Source organism: Nomascus leucogenys, chromosome 12, assembly GCF_006542625.1.
Source record: "Nomascus leucogenys isolate Asia chromosome 12, Asia_NLE_v1, whole genome shotgun sequence".
Classification (NCBI taxonomy): Eukaryota; Metazoa; Chordata; class Mammalia; order Primates; family Hylobatidae; genus Nomascus; species Nomascus leucogenys.
The window spans coordinates 10,087,105-10,109,592 of record NC_044392.1 but is presented as its reverse complement, the minus strand read 5'-3'; the positions used below and the strand labels follow the sequence as shown (position 1 = coordinate 10,109,592).

At 37.2% G+C, this 22,488-nt stretch overlaps 1 protein-coding gene across 19 annotated transcripts in view; it reads left to right on the top strand.

Annotated features, from left to right (window-relative positions):
* The window catches only part of SCMH1 (Scm polycomb group protein homolog 1), a 207,393-nt gene that overhangs the window by 99,087 nt on the left and 85,818 nt on the right, over nt 1-22,488 (top strand). For 14 of the 19 annotated variants that reach the window (XR_004032568.1, XM_030823588.1, XM_030823582.1 and 11 more), the window contains 2 exons: nt 644-878; nt 19,793-19,881. Coding sequence is in view for 18 of the 19 variants with exons in the window: in XM_030823582.1 (XP_030679442.1) it covers nt 644-878; nt 19,793-19,881 (324 nt within the window). In the remaining variant the exon portion in view is untranslated. Of the gene's footprint in view, nt 1-643; nt 883-19,792; nt 19,882-22,488 lie in introns of those variants that run through there. The other 5 variants (XM_030823591.1, XM_030823589.1, XM_030823595.1 and 2 more) reach the window with 2 other exon arrangements.

The window sequence follows — 22,488 nt, the reverse complement described above, 5'->3', positions numbered from 1 at the left end:
GGGGCCAGAAGAAGAGATTACAAAAGAGCATGTGAGAGCTTGAGGATAATGGCCATGTTCATTATTTTTATTGTGGTGATACTTTCACAGGTTTATATGGTGTATATAGTAACATGAGTATATACATATGTCAAGACTTACTAAAGTGTATATAGTTCATTGTATGTCAGTTGTATGAATTGATTAGTAAGTTGTCAAAATAAGAAAAAATTAACCCTCAATAGTCTGTTTGGTAGATATACACACCAATATACTGAAATATTCCACAAAGAGACACTAAGAATATGGTAGTTTAATAGGATGTAGTAGTCCTAAAAAGACTAAAAAGGGACTAAAAAGTCCCTACCTGGAAGGGTAGGGAGTTAGAGAATTATAGGATGAGAAAACATTTAATTAACTGGCCTATATAAGATATTCTTGTCCTTTTTTTAACTGGTATGGATCTATTTGATGCTTCATTGGAAAGTAATTTTTTCCCCTTCATCTTATCTTTCATTGTTTCTTTTGCATGCAACCATTCTTAATTATTAGGGAATAATTCAGTTGGTTGTCCCTGGCCCAGCTATAACCAATCTGAATCCAAAACATGAATTTTGGGGTTTTACTCTTAATCTGTCTAAACCTCATGCCTTGTTTTTCCCAGTCCTACACACCTCCAAGCAACGAATTCAAGATCAGTATGAAATTGGAAGCACAGGACCCCAGGAACACCACATCCACCTGTATTGCCACAGTAGTTGGACTGACAGGTGCCCGCCTTCGCCTGCGCCTTGATGGGAGCGACAACAAAAATGACTTCTGGCGGCTGGTTGACTCAGCTGAAATCCAGCCTATTGGGAACTGTGAAAAGAATGGGGGTATGCTACAGCCACCTCTTGGTGAGTAAGTAAACCCAAACTCTTTCTAGCCAATTATTAATAGTTAGCTTCCAAACACTGAACATCCTATTATGGGGAAGCTTAGGGTACCCTGCTTATCCCTTATTTTTCATATAGTCTCCTAAAAAGGCCCACCCAAAATGAAACAAGCTGCACAATTTGGACATCTCCATCTCTACATTAGCTTATGATATCCAGGCTTCTTCCAAATTCTTTCTAACAAGAAATCACACCCTTTGTTCTTCTTGGCCAGTGCCCATTTACCTGAGAGAGAGAATGGAAGGAGGTCTTGCCGTTTAACTTATCTCAAAAAACATAAAGCTTTCACCAAATCCTATCATAATGACAAGAAATGAGAGAAAATCTGCCAGTAGAAAGCATGACTCTTATAAGGATCTCTTAATCTCCTTTCTCACTAATTCTCACCTGGTCCTTGGAGTTTTCTCACTTTGAATCCACTATTACATAAAAATCATTTTTTAAAATTTAAACTAATAACCCCACTAGGTTTTTCTTTCCAGATCAGATTCCCCTCCAGCTTTTGCCTCAATAAATCTGAGGGATTCAGCCCTTCTTATCAGTTACTGTCAATCACTATTACAGTGAGTCTCAATGGGGGACCGAGAGAGTTAAATTATGGACTTTTGACTATATTTCCTCTCAGGAAGCTGTGCTAGATTGAGAGTTAGAGAGCATGTATCATGGGCTCCCTAGGTACTTATTTAACATTTTCCCCCATTAAAAAAAAATTTGTAATGTAAAATTTCAAACATATAAAAAGGTAGAGAAAAATAGCATAGTGAATGCTCATGTAACCTTCATTGTTGAAGTCAATGTAATTTTATCTATACTTGTATACACTTTCTGTCCCTACCTCCAATTGTTAAACATAGCATGATTTTATCATGAAAGTATTTAGTATGTCTCTGTCATGGGCAAGGATGTCTTAAACATAACCAGACTATTGTCAACATAAAAATAAGCCAATGATAATATCTTAATATCAACGAATATTTTAATGTGTTTAAATTTTCCAGATTGTCTGTGTCTGTCTGTCTCTCTCTCTCTCTTTTTTTAATCAGTTTTTCGAATCTATCTAACTAGAATCCTCACATTGCAGATAGTTGATATGTCCTTTAAGTTTCTTTAAATCTACAAGTTCTTCTCTGCTCTCATTTTTTCTTAGGTTTAAAAACCTAAGTCATTTGTCTTTTAAATTTCCTAAAATTATATTTTGTTGATTGTATTCTTGTGGTATCATTTAACATGTTTCTGTGTCCTCTGGTTCCTAAAATTGGTAGCTAAATCTAGAGACTTGATCAAATTCAGGTTCAATTTTTTCATAAGAATATTTCGTAGGTGGTGATACTTATTTCTACAAAGAAGCATGTATAGTCTGGTTATCTCTTGTTTTATAATGTAATATAATGTAGCAGCCATTGCTGCTCATCGTCTAGATCAGGGTTGACATTTTCTTGACAGATCTGATAGTGAATATTTTAGGCTTTACAGATCATACATTCTCTGTTATAATTACTTAGCTTTGTCTTTCTGCTAAGGCAGCTGTTGACAATACATAAACAAACAAATAGGATTGTGTTCTAATAAAACTTTATTTACAAAAACAGGTTGTCAGCCTGCCAACTGTAGTTTGCTGCCTCTGATTTAAATCTATAATTCATATGGTTACAAAATGGAAAAATTTAATCCTGCCATTCTGTCTGCATAAATTAATGGAATACATCTGTTAACATAAACTTTCATCAACTATTTAGTTATTTTGATATATAGTTCACACAGGAAAAACAGTTTAAATGCATGATTTATTTCTTTATTTACCAATTTTCAATGAACTGGTTTATTAGCATCCTCCAAAAATATTTAAGGAGGATTTTGTTGTTGTTGCTTCGTATCGTAAGCTCAAAACTTCATACGTATTTGTTGTGTTTCACTCAGTCACACCAATTGTCCTTATTGATGCTTGAATTATCCCATCTTTTGCCAGAGGGAAACTTGTCAAGTTGTCTCCTGACTCTTTTATATACTGTTTGATAGTATTTGGTAGCTCTCTTGGATTTTTGCAATTTCAACATGTTCCAGGTTCATCTTATATGTTTTTTGCCCCAAATATGGAATCAGCTAGTTCTTCTAGGTTCCTGGGCTCCTTTTATTGGGAAATGGTATTTAGAGACCATAATCAGAACACTAGAGTGCTCAATGCTACTAGGTTGGTCATCCTTTCTAGTCTTTTTGGTATAGAGAGGCAGGAACTACCTTTTTAAAAAGATTATTGGCCAGGCGCAGTGGCTCACACCTGTAATCTCAGCACTTTGGGAGGCCGAGGCGGGCAGATAACAAGGTCAGGAGATCGAGATCATTCTGGCCAACATGGTGAAACCCCGTCTCTACTAAAAATACAAAAATTATCTGGGTGGTGTGGCATGTGCCTGTAGTCCCAGCTACTGGGGAGGCTGAGGCAGGAGAATCACTTGAACCCGGGAGGTGAAGGTTGCAGTGAGCCGAGATTGCACCACTGCACTCCAGCCTGGGCAACAGACTGAGACTCCGTCTAAAAAAAAAAAAAAAAAAAAAATTATTGGGGTAAAATATCATTGGTTCATATTGATACTTCTCACTAAGGGACAGAGGTGTTTTTACCTACTTCATCTCTACTACCTTAAATTTGAATCTCCTTTGTACCACAACAAAACCCTAGTTCTCCATGTTAACACAATAACTCATTTGCTTTATCCCATATCACTCATCTAATAGTCTCAGAATAACAATACCAACACTACCACCAGTTTGATTATTGACAGTGTTTGAGTTATCTGCATTTTTTTCCTTACCCTTAAGAAAAATACAGACAAATAATGTTTTATAAGGTCATTTAGATTAGTTTCTGTCTGAGTGACTGTACCACCAACTTGATAATTAAGGTTCATTTGCCTCATTTTATTTTTTATTTTGTGGAGTGGCTTTTTAAAATTTAATTTTGCTTTATAAATACATTATTTATTATATATAATTCTGAAATATATATAATTCTGAAAAGTCAAGTCTATAAAACAGAGTATATACAGAGAAATCCCTTTCACCTTGTTCTTTCCTTCTGCCAGCGGTAACCACTTCTTTTTAATTCTATAGTTTATCCTTCAATTTTTTAAAAAATATAGGCGTGTGTGTGTGTGTATTGTGTATTTGTGTATCTATCCTCTGCCTTTTTTCATTTAGTGATATGTCCTAAAGATGACATTGCAGTAACATGGAGATGCTCTTCATTCTTACAGTGTAGTGTGTTATTCTTGCACTACTTTATGAATCACTATTTATAAGCATTTGAGAGGCTATTAAAAAATACAAGTTCTCAGGGAACATAGTGACCATGTAAATCAAGTATTTCCAAAAATTCTCCAGAAACCTACAGATCAAAAAGGAAACAATCCACCCATAACTTATGCCTAAATATAACTAGGAGCCAAAAATGCCACAATTATCAGTTACTTGTTAATGGGGATATAAAGATCTGAAACCAGCAGAGCCAGTACCAGATCATACATAACGAAGAATTTATGTAGGTGGAAATTGTATAAAAAAGGGAGAGAACAATGGGGGCCTAACAGAACCAAAATTGCCCCCAGAATGAGATAGTCCCACCCAGAATGGGAAATACTGAGAACAGAGCTAAGATCTTGTGGATTTGAGCACAAACTATTGGAAATGGAAAGGAGAGTCAAAGTTGAAATTGGACTGGAGATGGCAGTCCTGGGGAGAAAACTTCCTCTGTGGAAGAGGGAGACTTAACATTGAAGGAAAAAAAAGACAGCAAGGGGTAGAACTTAGGATTATACAGAATAAAAGGCATACCATTCTTCTCATCCTACGTTAAACAGGCCCATCTATTAAAGAAATTGTGTTTCACTATGCCAACTCATGACCCAAATTCCCTGCCAATAGAACCTTTTGTTTTTTGCTGGTCTGGGAAAATTTAAGATATGTAAAAATGGTAATGTGTAAGCATAAAGAAAACTTTGAAAAACCTGACCAAAAAGCATGATTAAAAAATAAGTCATAGAGTAGACTTTGTCAAAATTAAGAACTTCTGTTCTTCAATAGACACTGGTAAGAGAATGAAAATACATATTGATTTTGTATCCTGAGACTTTGCTGAAGTTGCTTATCAGCTTAAGGAGATTTGGGGCTGAGACAGTGGGGTTTTCTAAATATACAATCGTGTCATCTGTGAACAGAGACAATTTGACTTCCTCTTTTCTTAATTGAATACCCTTTATTTCTTTCTCTTGCCTGATTGCCCTGGCCAGAACTTCCAATACTATGTTGAATAGGAGTGGTGAGAGAGGGCATCCTTGTCTTGTGCCAGTTTTGAAAGGGAATGCTTCCAGTTTTTGCCCATTCGGTATGATATTGGCTGTGGGTTTGTCATAAATAGCTCTTATTATTTTGAGATACATCCCATCAATACCTAATTTATTGAGAGTTTTTAGCATGAAGGCTGTTGAATTTTGTCAAAGGCCTTTTCTGCATCTGTTAAGATAATCGTGGTTTTTGTCATTGGTTCTGTTTATGTGATGGATTACGTTTATTGATTTGCGTATGTTGAACCAGCCTTGCATCTCAGGGATAAAGCCGACTTGATTGTGGTGGATAAGCTTTTTGATGTGCTGCTGGATTCGGTTTTTCAGTGTTTTATTGAGGATTTTTGCATCGATGTTCATCAGGGATATTGGTCTAAAATTCTCTTTATTTGTTGTGTCTCTGCTAGGCTTTGGTATAAGGGTGATGCTGGCCTCATAAAATGAGTTAGGGAGGATTCCCTCAGTTTCTTTTGCTTCGAATCGTTTCAGAAGGAATGGTACCAGCTCCTCTTTGTATCTCTGGTAGAATTTGACTATGAATCCATCTGGTCCTGGACTTTTTTTGGTTGGTAGGCTATTAATTATTGCCTCAATTTCAGAGCCTGTTATTGGTCTATTCAGAGATTCAGCTTCTTCCTGATTTAGTCTTGGGAGAGGGTATGTGTCCAGGAATTTATCCATTTCTTTTAGATTTTCTAGTTTATTTGCATAGAGGCATTTATAGTATTCTCTGATGGTAGTTTGTATTTCTGTGGGATCAGTGGTGATATCCCCTTTATCATTTTTTATTGCATCCATTTGATTCTTCTCTCTTTTCTTCTTTATTAGTCTTGCTAGCAGTCTATATTTTGTTGATCTTTTAAAAAAAAAAACCAGTTCCTGGATTTATTGATTTTTTTGAAGGGTTTATTGTGTTTCTGTCTCCTTCAGTTCTGCACTAATCTTAGTTATTTCTTGTCTTCTGCTAACTTTTGAATTTGTTTGCTCTTGCTTCTCTAGTTCTTTTCATTGTGATGTTAGGGTGTCGATTTTAGTTCTTTTCTGCTTTCTCTTGAGTGAACTCCCATTCACAATTGATACAAAAAGAATAAAATACCTAGGAATCCAACTTACAAAGGATGTGAAGGACCTCTTCAAGGAGAACTACAAACCACTGCTCAACGAAATAAAAGGACACAAACAAATGGAAGAACATTCCACGCTCATGGATAGGAAGAATCAATATCATGAAAATGGCCATACTGCCCAAAGTAATCTATAGGTTCAGTGCTATCCCCATCAAGCTATCACTGACTTTCTTCACAGAATTGGAAAAAAAACTACTTTAAATTTCATATGGAACCAAAAAAGAGCCCATGTGACCAAGGCAATCCTAAGCAAAAAGGACAAAGCTGGAGACATCACGCTACCTGACTTCAAACTGTACTACAAGGCTACTGTAACCAAAACAGCATGGCACTGGTACCAAAACAGATATATAGACCAATGGAACAGTACAGAGGCCTCAGAAATAATACCACACATCTACAGCCATCTGATCTTTGACAAACCTGACAAAAACAAGAAATGGGGAAAAGATTCCCTATTTAATAAATGGTGCTGGGAAAACTGGCTGGCCATATGTAGAAACCTGAAACTGGACTTCCTTACACCTTATACAAAAATTAACTCAAGATGGATTAAAGACTTAAATGTAAAACCTAAACCTGTAAAAACCCTAGAAGAAAACCTGGGCAGTACCATTCAGGACATAGGCATGGGCAAAGACTTCATGACTAAAACACCAAAAGCAATGGCAACAAAAGCCAAAATTGACAAATGGGATCTAATTAAAATAAAGAACTTCTGCACAGCAAAAGAAACTATCAGCAGAGTGAACAGGCAGCCTACAGAATAGGTGGAAATTTTTGCAATCTACCCATCTGACAAAGGGCTAATATCCAGAATCTACAAAGAAAAACAAATTTACAAGAAAAACACAATCCCATCAAAAAGTGGGCAACAGATATGAACAGACACTTCTCAAAAGAAGACATTTATGCAGCCAACAGACATATGAAAAAATGCTCATCATCACTGGTCATTAGAGAAATGCAAATCAAAATCACAGTGAGATACCATCTCACGCCAGTTAGAATGGTGATCATTAAAAAGTCAGGAAACAATAGATGCTGGAAAGGATGTGGAGAAATAGGAATGCTTTTACAGTGTTGGTGGGAGTGTAAATTAGTTCACCCATTGTGGAAGACAGTGTGGCAATTCCTCAAGGATCTGGAACTAGAAATACCATTTGACCCAGCGATCCCATTACTGGGTGTATACCCAAAGGATTATAAATCATGCCACTATAAAGACACATGCACACATATGTTTATTGCAGCACTATTCACAATAGCAAAGAATTGGACCAACCCAAATATCCATCAATAATAGACTGGATAAAGAAAATGCACATATACACCATGGAATACTATGCAGCCCTAAAAAATGATGAGTTCATGTCCTTTGCAGGGACATGGATGAAGCTGGAAACCATCATTCTCAGCAAACTATCACAAGGACAGAAAACCAAACACTGCATGTTCTCATAAGTGCGAGTTGAACAATGGGAACACGTGGACACAGGGAAAGGAACATCACACACTGGAGCCTGCTGGGGGGTGGGAGGCTGGGGGAGAGATAGCATTAGGAGAAATACCTAATGTAAATGACGAGTTGATGGGTGCAGCAAATCAACATGGCACCTGTATACCTATGTGACAAACCTGCACGTTGTGCACATGTACCCCAGAATTTAAAGTATAATAAAAAATAATAATAGTTGAAAAATTAAAAAAAAGAAAATACAAGCCACAGACTAGGAGAAAATATTTGCAAATCACTTAACTATCAGTAATATTCTCCAAATTGATCTATAGATGTATTGCAGTCCCTATCAAAATCCCAACTGCCTATTTTGCAGAAATTGATAAATTGGTTCTAAAATTCTTATAAGGGACCCAGAATAGTCATAGCAATCTTCAAAAGGGAAAACAAAGGTGGAGGACTCACATTTTCTGATTTCAAAACTTACTACAAAGCTGTAGTACTGAAGACATTGTGGTTCTGGCATGAAGACAGACATATAGATCTGTGAATTAGAATTAAGAGTACAGAAATGAACCTACCAATTTATGGTCAATTGATTTTTCACAAGGATGCCAAGACAGTTCAATGTGATTTTCAACAGCTGGTGCAGGAACAACTGGATATTCACATAGAAAAAAACGAAGTTGGACCCTACCTCTATGCCATATACAAAAATTAATTTCAAGTGGATCATGGACCTAAATGTAAGAGCTAAAATGAGAAAACTTTTTGAAGAAAACAGGAGGAAATCTTCATGACCTTGGATTAGATAATACAGCACCAAAAGCACAAAAAAAAAAAAGAAAAAATAGATAACTTGAACTTCATTAAAACTAAAAAGCTTCATCATCAAGAAGTGAAAAGACAGCTCGCACAATGGGAAAAAATAGCCAAATCCATGTAAGCAGAAAGTAGATTTGTGGTTTCCAGAGTCCAGCTTGAAGTGGAGATGGGGAGTGGCTGCTAATAGGTATTGGGCCTCTTTTTGGAGGAGTGATGAAAATATTTTACAATTAGATAAAGTGATGTTTGCACACTTTGTATATTCACAGAGTACTAAAAGCCAGTGAACTATATACTTTAAAGAGTAAATTTTACAGTGTGTGAATTGTATCTCAGTGAAGCTAATTTTTTATACTTACATATCTAATTCAGTAATGCTAGAAAAATGACATATACACATGCAAAAAAATGAAGTTGGAACTTAACCTTACACTATATACAAAAATTAACTCAAAATGTATCAAAGGCCTGAATGTGGGGGCTAAATCCATAAAACTCTTAGAAGAAAAGCTTTATGACATTAGATTTGAATATGACACCAAAAGCACAGGCAACAAAAGAAAAACAATACATAAATTAGACTACATCAAAATTCAAAACTTTTGTGCATCAAAGGACACTATTGACATAGTGAAAAGGCAGCCCACAGAATTAGAAAAAGAATTCACAAAACATATATCTGATAAGGGGTTAACATTCAAAAAATATTTTAAAAAACTCCTACAACTGTGTTATTCAAGGTTTATGATATTTAAAAAATTAAAAATAAAAACTCCTAAACCTCAACAACAAAAAACCCATTTCAAAAATGAGCAAAGGACTTGAATAGATTTTTTTTCCAGAGAAGATGTACAAATGGCCAATTAGCACATGAAAATATGTTCACGATCACTAATCATTAGGGAACTACAAATTAAAACTGCATCGAGATGACACTTCACATTCATTAGGATGGGTATTAGGAAAAAAACAAAATAACAAGTGTTGATGAGGATGTGGAGAAATGGGAATGTCTGTTGCTGGTAGGAATGTAAAATGAGAGTTTCTCAGAAAGTTAAAAATACCATGCACCTGTAGTCCCAACTACCTGGAAGGCTAAGGCAGGAGGATCGCTTGAGCCCAGGAGTTTGAGGCCAGCCTGGGCAACATAGTGAGACCCAACCTATTTTCTTAAAAAGTAAAAGTAGAATTCTGTGATTCAGCAGTTCCATTTCTGGGTATATACTCGGAAGGACTGAAAGCAGGGACTTGAGCAGATATTTGAATACCCATGTTTAGCAGCATTAGTCACAGTAGCCAAAAGGTGGAAGCCACTCAAGTGTCCATTGATGGAAGAATGGATAAAGAAAATGTCACACATATGCACACGCAGAAAGAGAGTGGGGCTGGGGAAGAGAGAGAGACGCAATAGGAAAATTATTTAGTCTTAAAGAGGAAGGAAATTATAACACATGCTACAACATAGGTGAACCTCAAAGACATGCTAAGTGAAATAAGCTGGTTATAAAAGCACAAATATTGTATGATTTCACTTAGATGAGATATCTACAGAAGTCAAATTTATAGAGACAGAAAGTACAATAGTAGTTGCCAGGATCTGGGGGAGGAGAAAGTGAAGAGGTTGATAATAGGTACAGAGTTTCAGTTGGGGAAAATGAAAATGTTCTGGAGATGGATGGTGGTGATAGTTGCCCAATAATGTGAATGGACTTAATGTCACAGAACTGTACACTTTAAAATGATTAAAACTGTAAATTTGATATATATTTTACCACAATAAAAAATTACCAGGTATGCAAACAAGCAAGAGAAAAACTAACCAATTACAATTAGAATCCAGAAATAACACAGATTATAGAATTAATAGACAAGGACATTAAAGCAGTTGTTTATATTGCATATGTTCAAGAAGATAGAGGAAATCATGAGCATCATGAGTAGAGAAATGTAGGATTTAGATTTAAAAGAACCAAATTGAACTTTAGAGGTAGAACATACAATATAATATCTCAAGTGAAGAATAAACTGAATGGATCCACAACATATTACTGTTGGAATTCCTGCAGGAGGAAGATCAGCAAACTTAAAAACAGCAGTATAAACTATCCAAATGAAACACAGAGAGAAAAAGAACTGAAAAACAAAGCATCGGTGAGCCATGGAACAACTTCACGTAGCCTATAACATATATAACTGGAGTCCTGAAGGAGAGATAAGGAGCACATAAGTTATTAGAAAAATAATGCTTGAAAAGTTTTCAAATACTATGAAAACTATAACTTCACAAATCAGAGAAGCTCAATGAACCCCAAGCAGGAGAAATATGAAATAAACCACACAAGGCACATCATCATCAAATTGCTGAAAACCCATGATAAAGAGAAAAGTCTTAAGAACAGCCAGAGAAAAACAAGCACATGATATATAGAAGAACAAAGAATGACAGCAACTTCTCGTCAGAAACAATGCAAGCCAGAATACAGTGGAGCAGCATTTTTAAGTTCTAAAAGGAAAAGAAGTTGTTAAGCTAGACTTCTATACCAAGCAAGAATGTCCTTCAAAAATAAAAATGAAATGAAGACATTTGCAGACATATAAAAGCTTAGAGAATTAATCACAAGCATATCAGTACTACAAGAAATGTTAAGTGAAGTCCTTCAAACAGGAAGAAAATGATAACATGGAAAAAATGGATCTCTGCAAAGCAATGAGGAAAATTTGTAGGTAAATATAATAAAATTTGTAGTGTGTATATATAATAATCCAAAAATAGCTAGGACTCCTAAAAAAGAAGAGTGATGTGCAGAGAGTAATCCCATTAGATATTAAAACATACTTTAAAGCCTCTGTAATTAAAATTATATGGAACTGGCACATGAATAGGCAGACTGAGCAGTGTAAAATAAATAGCAAATCCAGAGATAGATCTGACTGTATATGAAAATCTGCTATATGATAAAGGTAGTGTGGTAGTCTGCTGGGGCTGTCAGTGAAATACCACAGACTGGCTTAAACAACAGGATTTTTTTTTCTCACAGTTCTAAAGGCTGGAAAGTCCAAGGTCAAGGTTCTGGCAGGGCTTGGTTTCTGGTGAGGGTCCTCTTCTTGCTTGCAGACAGCCATCTTATGGCTGCCGTCTCACTGTGTTCTCACAGGAGAAGGAAGAAGGAAGGGAGAGAAGTGGAGGGAGGGAGAGAGCTCTTCCTCTTCTTACAAGGCCATAGTTCTATCAAATTAGGGCTCTACCCCATGACTTCACTTAAACTTCATCATCTCCTAACAACCTTGTCTCCAGGTACAATTATATTGGGGATTAGGACTTCAACATATTAATTTGGGGGATGGAGATTCAGTCCATAATGGTTGGCATATTAAATTGGATAAAATTGACTTTTTCATAAATGACATTGGGATAAGTTAATAGCCATTAGGAAAAGATACAATTGAATCCATTTAGTCCTAGTTGCTCAGGAGGATCACCTAAGCCCAGGAGTTGAAGGCTGCTGTGAGCCATGATTGCATCACTGCATACCAGCCTGGGCAACAGAGCAAGACCCTGTCTCAAAATAAATAAATAAATAAATAAGCTCTTCAGCATGAATGTAATTATGAAGAAACAATCAGAAGAAGTCCAAACTATGGGACATTCTGTAAAACATAATCCAGACTCCTCAAAAATGTCAGCGTCATACAAAGCAAACAAAAGGCAACAGGACTATTCTACATTAATTCTACATTAAAGGAGACTGAAGAAACATGACAACCAATTGCAGTATGTGGTTCTTTCTTGATTGGATCCTGTGTTTCAAAATCAACAGTTTTAAAGAACATTTTAGGGACAAATGAAAATATTTTTAATTAAATTTCCTGAGTGAGTGTGATAATACTGCAATTTTGTAGGGGAATGTCTTTTTTCAAATATACTGATATATTTAGGGTTGAAGTGTCATAACATCTCCAACTTTCACATAGTTCAGGGGTGGAAGTATTAATATATGTAGATAAAAAGCAGATGTGGGAAAATGGTAATAGTTGTTGAATCTAGTTGAAGGGTACATAATTGTTCATTATATAGTTTCTGCTATTTTCTCTAGGTTTATAACTTTTTAAAATAAAATTAAATAAAATGTATATATATAATTGTACATATGTGTGTGTGTCCATGTTCCCCAGGCCTCTGGACTTCTTCCTAGAGTTGCTGAATCAGAAGCTCTAGGTAATGGGGCTTGGGATTCTGCATGGCAAAATGGCTCTTTTGAGATTCTGACACAACTGGTCTATATTTGGAAAACATTGCTCTGGAAGAGCATCCTTTTCCATTAAAATCTTGTATGGTGTATATGTATACGTATGTGTGTTCTGTTCTCATAAGGGGTATTACTCCCTTGCAGTGGAGTCCTCCAAGGATAAAACATGTAGTAGAGTAGAATGATTCTCCTCACTTATCTCAAAGCTGCCACTCTTCTCCTCACAGCTCCCTGTTATTACTGCCTGATTCTTCTACTTAATACTGTGATTGTTTCTTCTAAAGAGGGCTGACTAGAGCATAGTTCTCAAACTTGGCTACCTGTTAAAATCACCTAGGGAGCTCTTAAAATTTTCAGGGTCTAGGCCTTAACTTCAGATCAGTTAAATAAGGATTTCTGGGAGTGGATCTGATGTATTCTTTAATGTTCCCCAGGGAATTCCAGTGTCCATGTTTGAGAGTCACTGAGCTAGAGTAGAAGCTAGCCTCTAATGAGGCCCCTAGTCAAGTGAGTCAGGATCTCAGTGTAAACTGCTTACCCAGCAAATTTGGTCACATGCTTTAGTATATACAGTGACTTGAAAGGAATCTTTTGTATGTTTCTGTCACTGATCAATTCCTGGTGTTAATGCTCTTCTGTTACCTGCCACCAGAGGGCATGGACTATGATTAGATTATAGTCCTGCTGCTCCACATGTATGTATGTATGTATGTATTGAGGCAGAGTCTCGCTGTGTCACTCAGGCTGGAATGCAGTGGCACAATCATAGCTCACTGCAGCCTCGACATCCCCAGGCTACAGCAGTCATCCTGCATGAGCCTCCCACGTAGCTGGGACTACAAGCACACACCACCACACCCAGCTAATTTTTTGTAGAAACGGTCTCACTATGTTGCCCAGGCTGGTCTTTAAATTTTGGGCTGAAGTGATCCTCCTGCGTCAGTCTCCCAAAATGCTGGGGTTACAGGTGAAAGCCACTGTGCCCAGCCTGCAGCTCCACTCTTAAATCCAGTTTCATCAGTTAGCCAGTTTAAATAGATGGACCCTAGCTTATCCAGTGGTCCCATAGTCTTGGGAGCACCTAGAAGCACTTTAGAAGTGGTTCTTTATGAAGTTTTAAAAAATAAATCTTTGGTAAACACAGAGCACTTGCAGCCTGTGTTTGGAATTAAAAGAGACCTGACTTTGTAATACTAACTTAGCCACTCACTACCTTAGTTGTGTGACTACTGGTAAGTTGCTTTACCTTGACTTTTAATATTGAGTTTCAGTGCCCTCACCTGCAAGATCATTAATAAATTCTTCCCCATGTGGTTTTTGTGGATTAAGTGGAATAACATAAAGCATTCATCAATTCTTGGCACCCATTTAATAAATGGAGGGTTTTTTCCTTAATTCAATAAAACTATCAAGGATTTTGTATTCTAGTTGGAGAAGATATACACATTAAACTTTTTAAAATGAAAATTCAGATGGTGATAAGAGCTAGGAATAAATAAGAAGGAAGCAGGATAGATTTAGGAGTCTATTTTGGGTAGAGTAGTCAAGGAACACCTTTCTGAGGAAGTGATGTCTCAGCAAATAACTAACTGTAAAGAGTTGGTTAAAAGGTGTTTGAGGCAGAGGGAAACAGCTTGGTATATTTGAGAACAGAAAGACCAATGAAGGGGGGTACAAGGGAGTGATAAGAGATGAGTAATGAGGGGTAAGCAAGGTCCAGATCATGTAAGCCTTGTAAACATGAATAATAAAGAGTTTAGATCTGTTTTGTGTTGTGAAATTTAAGCATAAGGTAATGTGACCTGATTTATATTTTTAAAAACATAACCATATTATTCTGGCTGCAAAAGTAGAGGGCTGAGGTCCAGTTAGAAGGCTGTTGCAGTTGTCTAGGCAAAGTTTGACTCTGGCTTAGATTAGGGTAATATAGCAGTAGAGATGGTGAAATGTGGGTTGATCTAGCATATATTAAGTGGGAAAGCCATCAAGACTTGCTGATTAATTGGGTTTGGTGGGTGATAGAAAGGGAGGAATCAAGGATGACCTCTAGTCTTTTTGGTCTGAGCACCTGGGTTTAATAAGGGGTGTCACCTATTAAACTGAGATGGGATAACTGGAGGAAAGAACAAGTTTGGAGGGAATAGTAGAATCAAGAATACTGTCTTAAACTTATTCATTTTATGATTTCTTAGACGTCCAAGTAGAGTTATAGACTGAGGTAGTTGGATACATGAACATGAAACCCTGAGCAGAGGTTTGGGCTAGATATATAAATTGACAGTCACCATTTAACAGGAAGAAAGTGGGGACCAAGAAGAAGAGAGAAGCAATGACTGAGCACTGAGTTACTCTACATTTAGAGATTAGGATTTCCTCTTACCCACCTGTCCTTTTCCTTATAGACAGCCTAGGTCATTGCCTAATTTGAATAGAGCCTCAAATTACTGTTTTTCTCTTCCTTCTTTTCTCTCTTTCACAAGTTTATGACTCCAACTCTTCTTACGTAGAGACAGTGTGGTAGGACTGACTGATAAAATATTTGAAGATATTAATGTGATGATTAGTTATGAAAGCTCTGGAGACAGAGTAGTTGGGTTCAAATCCTGGCTCTGCTATTTACTAACTTACTAACTTTGGAGATTTTACTTAATTTCTCTAAGCCTCAGGTTTTTCATCTATATTTACAAAAATAATAGCCAATGTTTATCTAACTCCTGCCTATATGCCAGGCAGTGTTTTAAGTCCTTTGCATGTATTAGCCTATTTAATCCTTAGAACAACCCATTGATTCTTATCCCACGCTGTTGTTGAGGAAGCTGAAGCTAGAGAGAGGTTTTGTAATTTTCCAAAAGTTATGTACCTGGTAAGCGGCAAACCTGGATTTAAATTCAGGCAGTCTGGTACCAGAAACAGTGCTACTCTTCTAGTATCTGATTCAGAATAGTAGTAGTGATCCACTGCAAATGCTTAGCACAAGGAGCTGGCTCATGATATGTGTACAATAAATGTTAACTTTTGGAGGCAACATAGTGTAATAAAAGAGAACCAAATAAGAAGTCCTGGGGTTCCAGCCTGACAATATAAGATGGGCTTGTGTGACCATGAACAAGTTTCTTAGCCTCTCTGGACTTCAGTTTCGTCATCTGCAATGTAAGATCTTTGTACTTCATGGCCTCTGAGGTCCCTTTCAATGTTAAAATTATCTACTATCTATGATTGCCCAAGAATATTGAGGTAAATTATGGATATACTTGAATTTGAAGGGATAGAGTCCCACATCACCTAGCGGATTGAGGAATAAGATACCTTAGCAATTTCTTGGGTTCAAAATATTTCTGCTTTGCCCCTGTACTCTTGAAGAATCCTGCTGGTAGTTAAACATAGTAAAGAACCACAAAGTTTGGTATCCAACCACCATATATTGAAATCTGTCTCTACCATTTACTAGCATGACCCTAGACAAGCTGCTTCTCTGAGTTTTCATTTTTTATCATCTGTAGAGTAGGGATAATAATAGTGCCTGCCCATGTTATTATTTCAAATATTGAGTAAGAAATGGCATATAAAATGTTTAATACATGGTAAGCATTCAATATATATTAACGATTATGATAATATTGAAATGATTTCCAGAGCTGAGAGGATTTTTTAGCTCCTTAAGCCTCAGATGAGATAGAAACTCCTCAGTAACCCCTACCTCAAAAATGGAATTGGGAATTACATGGCTAGGCACTGTAGTCATTGATAACTATAGGCATGAAACCTGAATTTTCTAATTGTGCAGGCCTCCCTATACCAAGGTGTACAGACCACTTCTCTAAAACAGTAGTGTCTTGCTTTACCTTATCCGTAGGTGTACCAAACCACTCATGGCAAAGCTGCTCTGGGTTTGGCTTGCTTCAGCCCTTCCCTGACCTAAGGAGAATTGTTTTCCCACATACACACCACACTTGAATTTCTGGAGGGATTTAATTTTTCTAAACTATTGTCAAAAGAAGAGTAGCAGTTAAAAACCCAGCTCAAACCAGATTAGAGAGGGAAAAAAGGAGGAGGCAGGAATTATTAACTCATATAACCAAGAAGTCCAAGGATTTATCTGGTGTTGAGTGTCTGAGTACAGGGTTTTAAACACTATTACGTGTCTCCATCCCATGCCATACTTTGGCTTTATTCTCAGGTCTGTTCTCCGTGTAGCAGTGCCCAAATTGCAAACATCCTTATGGGCATGTTCTCAGACAAAGAAAGATTTTCTTCTCCAACGTCAATCTCATGTCAAAAAACAACTGGCCTAACTTGGGACATAGACACATATACACTCTTGGTCTAGGGGAATTTGATGCTCTTAAACAGCATTGTGTTTTACCCCATGGCCAGGTAGGTAAGGACCACATATATGTGGTTGACGTGCCCACCAAATCATGTGGAGTTAGGGTGGGGTTTTTTTTTTTGCCCTAAAGGGAAAAAAAGCTGGGCAAGCAAAAAGGAAGCGATGGCAGTTTTAGACTGAGTGATAGGAAAGTCCACATTGCTGTTGATATGGATGGGCTGTCCCAAGAAATCTCTTTACCTTGGGAAGGCTGGCTTAGCCTAGCCAGCTTTGGGACTAAAAGTTTAAATAGTATGGAGTGGTAACTCTTTTTTTATTTGCATTTCCTTGTCACCTCCTCCCCCTAACTTTAATTACAGTTATTAATTGATACTTTATTCCAAAAGCTGAATCTTCCCTTTTCATTTTACCCATACATTGCCAGTTTTAAAGTGTGGGCTCAGGAGTCAGATTGCCTGAATTTTAATCCTGTCTTTTCATTTGCTCACTTTGAAATCTTAAGCAATTTATTTAACTTCAAATAAATTGTACCTGTTTCCTCATCTATAAAATGAAGATAATATCTACCTCCTAGGGCTGTCTTGAGGATTAGATAGTCAATAGAAAGTGATTGGCATAGTGAACAGTAAAATGCTCAATAATATCAGATACTGCTGCTGCTGTTATTTCCAGCTTTGCAGCTTGGGTGCAGCTTATCTGTTCTTTTGTCTGGAGGGGAAGGCTGAGGTAGTTTGGGCAATGCTCAAAAAGCATTAGGTTTTGTTATCTCAGGATGCAGAGTTGAAGCAAATTGAAAGAAGCACTTGGGGCTCTAACTGGAAGACCTAACTGTAATAATGATCTTATTTTTACAATTCATTGATAGATGATAATGGACAGTTAACCTCTCTAGCCTTCTTTTTACTCTTGTGCAAAATGAAGATTTTTGGATAGGACAATCCTTTCCAATGTCATTCCTTGGTCCTTAGTTGTTTAAGTAAACAATGAACTTCAAAAAGTATTTTGTACTCGGTGTGTGTATGTGTGCGAGACAGAAAGTGATGGAGAAGTAGTGAGTTAGTTTACATTGAGAGGAACCAAAATGATTTACTTATATATTGGGTTTATTTACTTATATATTGGGTTGACATGTTTGGTTTCTTCTTAAGAGATTATTAGATCCCCTTTCATACTCTACTGTCCAGATCATCTCTAAGTATTTGTTAATTCTATCACATCTTTTTTGGATTTTTCAAATGCCTAGAAAGTTTTCTAGGCATTATGTTATGTGTTCTGTAGTACTTGTCTTAGGAAACTTGGTTTGGAGACTCTGTCCCACTATTTACTTTACAGCATTACCTTGGACAAGTTACTTTCTCTCTTATGTGCCTCATTTTCTTCATCTGTCTAATGAGGTGTTTCTCCTTTTTAACCCTTAAGTCCTTTCTTAACAGTCTGTGATTCTATAACTATCACAGCATAGGAGTAGCTGGATTCCAAAGGCCGAACTTGATATCACGATTAGGGTCCAGCCCCACAGGGTCAGTGGGTTTTCTCTGTGGAGATGAGAGAGTGTAGAAATAAAGACACAAGACAAAGAGATAAAAGAAAAAACAGCTGGGCCCGGGGGACCACTGCCACCAAGACGCGGAGACCAGTAGTGGCCCCGAATGCCAGGCTGCGCTGATATTTATTGGATACAAGACAAAGGGGCAGGGTAAGGAGTGTGAGCCATCTCCCATGATAGGTAAGGTCACGTGGGTCATGTGTCCACTGGACAGGGGGCCCTTCCCTGCCTGGCAGCCGAGGCAGAGAGAGAGAGGAGAGAGGGAGAGACAGCTTACGCGATTATTTCTGCTTATCAGAGACTTTTAGTACTTTCACTGATTTGCTACTGCTAACTAAAAGGCAGAGCCAGGTGTACAGGGTGGAAAATGAAGGCAGACTAGGAACATGACCACTGAAGCACAGCATCACAGGGAGACGGTTAGGCCTCCGGATAACTGCAGGCGGGCCTGACTCATGTCAGGCCCTCCACAAAAGGTGGAGGAGTAGAGTCTTCTCTAAACTTCCCCGGGGAAAGGGCGACTCCCTTTCTTGGTCTGCTAAGTAGCGGGTATTTTTCCTTGACACTGACGCTACCGCTAGACCACGGTCCACTTGGCAATGGGCGTCTTCCCAGATGCTGGCGTTACCGCTAGACCAAGGAGCCCTCTGGTGGCCCTGTCCAGGCATAACAGAAGGCTCGCACTCTTGTCTTCTGGTCACTTCTCACTATGTCCCCTCAGCTCCTATCTCTGTATGGCCTGGTTTTTCCTAGGTTATGATTGTAGAGCGAGGATTATTATAATATTGGAATAAAGAATAATTGCTACAAACTAATGATGAATGACATTCATATATAATCATCTATGATCTATATCTAGTATAACTATTCTTATTTTATATATTTTATTATACTGGAACAGCTCGTGCCCTCGGTCTCTTGCCTCGGCACCTGGGTGGCTTGCCGCCCACATCACCATTCATTTTTGAAACATATTTTTAATCTGTTGCCCATTATGCTTGCTGCAGGATTTCGGCTGAATGCGTCTTCTTGGCCTATGTTCCTTTTGAAGACGCTAAATGGAGCAGAGATGGCTCCCATCAGGATTTTCCACAAGGTAGGCTATCCCTCAGATATCACCAACTCCAGGCTGCTTAAGGTCAAATATTGAGACTTTGATGTCCACATTTACTTATGGCCTGAAGATGCCTTCTCAGAAATTAGTTCAGAAGGATTTTTTAGTAGCTTATGAAGCAGCAATTATCCCCAGAGGAATATATTAGACTATAAGGTCCCATAGATTAGATTATATGGTCCCAGCTGCCAGTAATCTCTGTCTACCTGTCGGGCTTGTTAAGAAGTTAAAATGTATTATTAGTAAAATATGTTAAATGTAATACAAATCTAAAGGCACTATTCTTACTATAGATCTTGGAGTTCTGTAGAGTTCATGTTCTAAACAGAGAAAAGAAGGAGACTATTGTTTTACTGCCTATGATATGTTTGGGACTTTATATATACTATCTCATGTAATACCCGCAGCTAACTTTATGAACTAAGAATTATTATTTCCATTTAATAGTTAAGGAAACAAATACTTTTGAGTTAGGAGCTTGCTCAAGATCACATGGCTATTAAGCGGCAGAACAGGGATCCAAAACCTGTATTTGTTATTGCTTCTCAAGAAGTGAGGCAGTGAGTCTATCAGTTGAATTTTCTAATGGGGTAAAAGTTACTGTAAAGGGTATTGAATTAGGTTTCCCTATGCTGCTAGTTAAGTCTCAACACTAAGAGCATCCTGCTTCTGAATTACCTAGCACTTATGTAACTCACGAGTAGTTCTTGTATTCTTTGGGGCTAGAAATAAAGATGAGTTTTAGACTTTGTTATGCCAGCTGTGCAGTAAAGGGATCTGCCAAAAGACTCCAAGTAGAATGTTTAACTTCTGGATCAGTGGAGGGGGAAAATAGAAGAAAACTCAGTTGATTGAAAAGGAGAAAAAAGAACTTTGGAAATTCAAATTCAATAGAAACGTAGACAATAAGATAGTTGTAATAAATTCAGACACATCAATTATCACAAGAAATGAGCTTAAGCTCATTATAATCATACATAGATCAGATTTTTAAAAATATAGCTATATGCTATGTATAAGAGACACTAAACATAATGACAAAAATGTTGAAAGTAAAAGAATATCTACAGAGGGTGGGGATGATGGAAAACAAATTTTTTAATTTTTAAAAAAGAAAATAAAAGAATATGAAAGATGTGCCAGATGAACTTTGATAAAATAAAGCTGGCATAAACTATACGGAAATCATACAAGACTTTAATACTAAAAGTCTAAATGATGCTAAAAGCATTGAGTCCAGGAATTTGAAACCAGCCTGGGCCACACATAGCAAGACCCCGTCTCTAGAAAAAATTTAAAAATTAGCTGAGAGTGGTGGCACGTGCCTGTAGTCGCAGCTTCTTGGGAGGCTGAGGTGGAAGAATCACTTAAGCCCAGGAGATTGAGGCTGCAGAGAGCTGTGTTTGCACCATTGCACTCCAGCCTGGGGGACAGAGCAAGACCCTGATTCTAAAAATAAATAAATAAAACGCATTAAAGAGGTCACTATCTAATTATCATAAAGTACAGTTCACCAGGAAGATAAAACAGTCATAAATGTACATGCTCCTAGAAAATGTAACCTCAAAGTATAATAGAGCAAAATTTGACAAAATTACATGGTAAAATTGGAAAATCCACAAATCACTAGGGAATATTTTAAGACTTATCTCTTAATAATTGATAAATCAAGCACACAAGAATTGGTATGTCAATCAGCATAAGCTAATAATCAGTATCGAATAAGTTGGTCAATTTTTAAAAATCACTTTATTTGCATTTAACAACAACAGTTGAATTTGAATGATTTGAAAATAAATTTTTTAAATGCCACTTATGATAGCAATGGAATTGTAATTTGCCTAGAAAAAAGTTAGTAAAAAAGCATGAGATATTTATAGAGGAAATTTTAAAATGTATGTTGAAGAAATCTGCATTAAAGAAATCTTGGCCAGGCACAGTGGCTCATGCCTGTAATCCCAGCACTTTTTGGGAGGCCAAGGCATACAGATCACTTGAGGTCAGGAGTTCGAGACCAGCTTGGGCAACATGGTAAAACCCCATCTCTACAAAAAATACAAAAATTAGCAGAGTGTGGTGGTGTGTGCCTGTAATCCCAGCTACTTGGGAGGCTGAGGTAGGAGGATACTTGACCCTGGGAGGCAGAGGTTGCAGTGAGCCAGGATTACACCACTACACTCCAGCCTGGGTGACAGAACCAGACCCTTTCTCCAAAAAAGAGAGAGAGAGAGAAAGGAAATCTTAACAAGTGGAAAAGACTATCATGTTTATGGATGGGAAGGCTTGATAGTATAGAATAAAGGTTATTTCCACCCAAATTCATCTATAAATTCATTGTAATTCCAGTGAAAATCCTAATAGGGTTTGTATATGGAACTCGAAAAACTGATTGAAATTTATATGAAAGACGGAGAATGAATAGCAAAAACAATATTGAAGAATGACAAAGTAGGGGGACTTTTCCTATCAGATATCCATTTAATAAGACTATGTTATTGGTACAGGATCAGATAGTAAGATTAAGGGAACAGAATAGAATGTACAACACATTTTTTGAAACTTGATCTATGTAACTGCATTACAAATTAG